Below are 5,024 nucleotides of genomic sequence, written 5' to 3'. Positions count from 1 at the left end.
AATCTTTTCCAGAAACCTGGGTGACAACCAATTCTCTCACCTACCAACTGATGGACTTCTCAAACTGAAAAAGTTACTCATTTATAAGAACAAGTATTTGCAGAATTTTCCACCATCAAAAGCTTTCCCAGAAATACAATTCCTTACTCTAACCTATTCTTATCACTGTTGCAAATTTATCCAGACCTCGGAGCAGGTAAGATTTCTTTCATTTTTTATTAATTATTGATACTTGTTTCTTTTCACGAAGCTCAAGTATAATATTTAAATTGCCCCCGTGCTACGTAAAGGAAAAAAAAAAACAAAAGGTGTGGGTGTTGGAATTTGAACTGGGAACATATAAAGAACAAAACTGAAAAAAAAAAGTGTAAGCTGCTTCGTCAGTTCATCTACCATCGAAGATACCGTAGCCGAACCGTATTAATTGCAGGTAATTCTTAGCAGAATTGTTAGTACACTGGACAAAACGCTTACTGGCGTTTCTTCCAACTTGGCAATCTGAGTTCAAATTCCGCCGATACGGATTTTGCCTTTCATCCTTGTGGGGGTCGATAAAATAAATACTAGTTGAGCACAGTGGGGGTCGATGCAATGTACTAGCCCCCTCCCCGCAAAATTTCAGGCTTTTTGGCTGTTGTAGAAATATTTCTAATAATAATGTTTACTTTCTCTTTAAGGATTTGTTGTATGCAGATACGGTTGCACAGAGTAAAATTCTGTACATGTTTCATTTTGCTATCACTCTACGCTCTGTATTCAAACACACGCGGTATCTGCATTTTTGTAGTGCAGTTGTCTAAAACATGAAATGCTAAGAACACACAGCTTCTATTTAAATCAACTAAAAAGCCTAACCATACAAAAGAAATCAATATTAGCATCTTTTACATTTCCGTTTCTTTCAACAACTGTTGTTATTACATATGTAGAAAAAGACCTCGAGCTGGCAGAATGGTTAGCAGCCGGGCGAAATACTTAGCGGCATTTCACCAGTCTTCACGTTCTGAGTTCAAATTCTACAGTGGTCAACTTTGTCTTTCATCCTTTCAGGGTCGATTAAACAAGTACCAGTTACGTACTGAGGTCGATGTAATCCACTTAATCTCCTACCTCAAGTTGCCCGGGATCTTTTCCCTTTGGCCGGCACATTTAAAAATTAATTTTTTGTATCTAAATACTTTCAAAATTCCGTATACTGGTAGAATGTGTCACATAAAGCATCATTTACTGTTGGCGTTTTTGAGAAAACTGTGTATTTTCGAAGTTATTTCGTGTTAAAGTTGTCGTATTTCGGTAATTTCAACAAATCAATGACGTCTATTGAGGGGAAAACAATTACTGCTGTGGTTTGTCAACAACAACTTCCGGCGGTGTATATTTCGTTTGTCACTGCTATTTATGACATATTTCATTTCAGTTACGTTTGTATGAATAAATGAGTGTATTTGAAGCATGTTTACTTCATGGCACCACCACAATCATTCGTGCATTTTTACTGCTTTTAGTTTGTTTTTTTTTCTTCCTGTTTTTCAGCTACTATTTTCGGAAAGACATTTTTGCCCACCTCCACTTTTTTCCTTTTTTACATTTTTCCGTAACTCTAACCCTAAAATCCCAACCTTAACCCTAACCCTAAAAACCCAACCCTAACCCTAACCCTAAAACCCTAACCCTAATCCTAAAACCCTAACCCTATCCCTAACCCTAAAACCCTAACCCTAACCCTAAAACCTTAATGCTAAAACCAGTACAAACGCACGAACAATTACTGCTGTGGTTTGTCAACAAGACGTTCTGGTGGTGTAAATTTACTTTGTCACTGTTATTTATGACATCATTCGTGCGTTTGTACTGGTTTTAGCTATAAGGTTTTAGGGTTAGGGTTAGGGTTCGGGTTTTAGAGTTAGAGTTAGTGTTTTAGAGTCAGGGTCAGGGTTTTAGGGTTAGGTTAGAATTAGAGTTTTTTCAGCTACTACTTTCGAAAGACATTTTTGCCCCCCCCCCCTCCAATTTTTTCATTTTTGACATTTTTCTGTAACTCTAACCCTAAAACCCCAATCCTAACCCTAAAACCTTAACCCTAACTCTAAAACCCTAACCCTAACCTAACCCTAAAACCCTAACCCTAAAACCCTAACCCTAAAACCCTAACCCTCACCCTAAAACCCTAGCCCTCACCCTAACCCTAAAACCCTAACCTTAACTCTAAAACCCGAACCCAACCCTAAAACCCTAAAGCTTAAACCAGTACAAACGCACGAACGATGTCATAATAACAGTACCGCCGATAGTTGTTGACAAACAACGGCAGTAATTTTATTCAAGGGAAAAGATCCCATTACACCGCCAGAACGTGTTGTTGACAAACCACAGCAGTAATTGTCTTCACCTTAATAGACGTCATTGATTGGTTGAAATTACCGAAATACGACAACTCTAACACTGAATAACTTCGAAAAGAATGAATTTTCTTAAAAACGCCAAGAGTAAATGATGTTTTAAATGACACATTCTACCAGTATACGAAATTTGAAAGTGTTTAGTTACAAAAAATTATTTTTTCTATGTGCCGCCCAAAAGGAAAAGATCCTTCATATTAGAAAATTTTCGATAAGCTTACCTTTAATATCTCATATTCCACCACTCTTAAATTTACTCTAAGTATTACTTCCGCCAACACAAATAGCTAGTCTTACTATCCCCGCCTCTAATAATTTTCACTGTACTAACTGTCATTAGATGTTTGAGTTTTAACTGCTTGACTAACAGGTAATTCACATTCCCAACCTTTTAGATATGCCAGAAGGAATGCCACATCAGTTTAAATTAATGAGGTAGTTAAAGAATATTAATTTACCTTATAAAGCAAATTGAAAAATTCTTACTAAGGTTCGATCTTACATGTAATAAAAAAATGATTATGTATCGTTGTGCTAGAGAATCCTGGATATTTATCTTCACCAAAAATACCTTACTTCATAGCATGACATTCTAAAATATACTCATTTTGCTGTTAAACTCACATTTAGCTTTCTATTGAGGAATGTATTTTCTGATCTACAATTATTCATATCTCTTTAATTTGATTTTGTACTATTATTTTATATCTAGAATCTTTGTATTAACTCTCCTTTAATTAATTTTTATAAAATATTCCCTTATTAGCATTCTTACTGGCTTTTATAAGCTGCTTTTTATCGATATTGCTCTTTCTTTTTTTTCCCCCTTTTAAGTATACTTGCCCTAATCTTAAATATTTATAATGGTGTTTATGAATGCATCTGTTTAGTTATAATCTTTTCCATCATTAAGTTAATTCTATTTTACTTTATCAACCTTATAGACTTTTTATTTACTTTGCATTTTCATATATTTTATTTTACTTTTCCTTAATATCTTTATCAATAGCTTCAGACGTAAAACCTCCATCATTGCTATATTTCTAGTTACTCTATAAAAATTATTATTGCCTATATTTATCTGTATACTTTGTTGTTAATAGGTATTTGATTATATATTTGCTAACTTCTCTATTTTATTCCGAGTCAAAGAAAATTCTGTATTATTAATACACCAATTATTTTAAGTATTATCATCAGCATTCTTAATATATACCCTCTAACTTTAATCTCTATTATTATTATCATTATTGTTCCGCCGAGGTCGACTTTGCCTTTCATCCTTTCGGAGTCAATAAATTAAGTACCAGTGAAACATTGGGGTCGATGTAATCGACAAGCCCATTCCCCCACAATTTCAGGCATCGTACCTATAGCAGAAAGGATTATTATTATCATTATTTTTATTAATAGTAATTTATTAATCAAAATACTGTTTCAAAACAATATTGTGTTTTACTTTTTCTAGCGTAGCATATTAATTGTGTCAGTTATATTAATCACCTACGAGAGGTCAAATTCAAACATCTTGTGTACTTAGATTTATTTCAGAAAAGATCATATGATCTCACCTAATAATCATGTGAAGGACTAGTGCACTGTTAGTTTATAAATAAGTATTTATGAATTCTAGTAGGTTGCAGACGACCACAGTTTTAGTTGCATTAATCTTTCTATGATTGCATCTGACAGGGACTTCATTTTTATATAATCCATATTTCTATGTTCATACGATATGGTATATATATATATATATATATATATATGTGTGTGTGTGTGTGTGTGTGTGTGTGTGTGTGTGTGTGTGTGTGTGTGTATGAATATATATATATATAATTTATATATTCATGTATACATATACATATATACATGTGCATGTATATAATTACATAAATGTATATATTCATATAGAAAAATAGATACATACATACATACATACATACATACATACATACATACATGTATAACTGTACTTTTAATATCTAATACTTATCTCTAAATGTCTTGCTTACTGACATTTTAAATCTTTCTATTCATCTAATGTTGTACAAATGCTATTTAATCTACTTGGTAGATTCATTTTCTTTTCTTTTTTTTTCTTGTATTCACAGGTGTGTGGGCGTATTTTTGTCCATTATTTTATCCTTTTATTTTCTGCATATTTCATGTGTATGTGCAAATGTCTTTCACTGTGTGAATCTGTGTGTATGTCCTTTTTGCAAACATGTGTGTGTATGCGTGTATCTATTTGTCTATCTATCATCATGGACGGACGGTAGACACATCGGCTCCCATGTAAGTTGCATTTTTCACCTCTTAAAAGACCTATTTTGTTTTAAAATTTTGTATAAGTTGTGTATAACACAAAATACTTCGTGAACATATATTTTTCAAATCGGAAATAGCTCTATTTAGAGCCTTATTTCCAAAAATTCAAACATATCTTCCTCGTTCCTAGCCATATTCTTTAAAACGAATATGGCTAAGGTTTTCAACGAGGCCGACTTCCCGCTCCTAATGCCAGAGGCGAAAACACTTAATGCCGTTCCGCATGAACGCAGACAAGTGATGAAGAAGAGCAATGATTCTGAGTCAACTGCTGCTGCCTCAACCACCACCACTACC

General features: G+C 33.7%; 1 protein-coding gene across 1 annotated transcript in view; it reads left to right on the top strand.

Annotated features, from left to right (window-relative positions):
- The window catches only part of LOC106873188 (follicle-stimulating hormone receptor), a 471,564-nt gene that overhangs the window by 249,162 nt on the left and 217,378 nt on the right, over positions 1 to 5,024 (top strand). The window contains exon 14 of the mRNA XM_052969708.1: positions 13 to 196. Within this exon, the coding sequence (XP_052825668.1) occupies positions 13 to 196 (184 nt within the window). The remainder of the gene's footprint in view (positions 1 to 12; positions 197 to 5,024) is intronic.

The sequence above is a fragment of the Octopus bimaculoides genome, chromosome 7 (genome assembly GCF_001194135.2).
Source record: "Octopus bimaculoides isolate UCB-OBI-ISO-001 chromosome 7, ASM119413v2, whole genome shotgun sequence".
Taxonomy (NCBI): Eukaryota; Metazoa; Mollusca; class Cephalopoda; order Octopoda; family Octopodidae; genus Octopus; species Octopus bimaculoides.
This window is presented reverse-complemented; position numbering and strand designations above follow the sequence as displayed.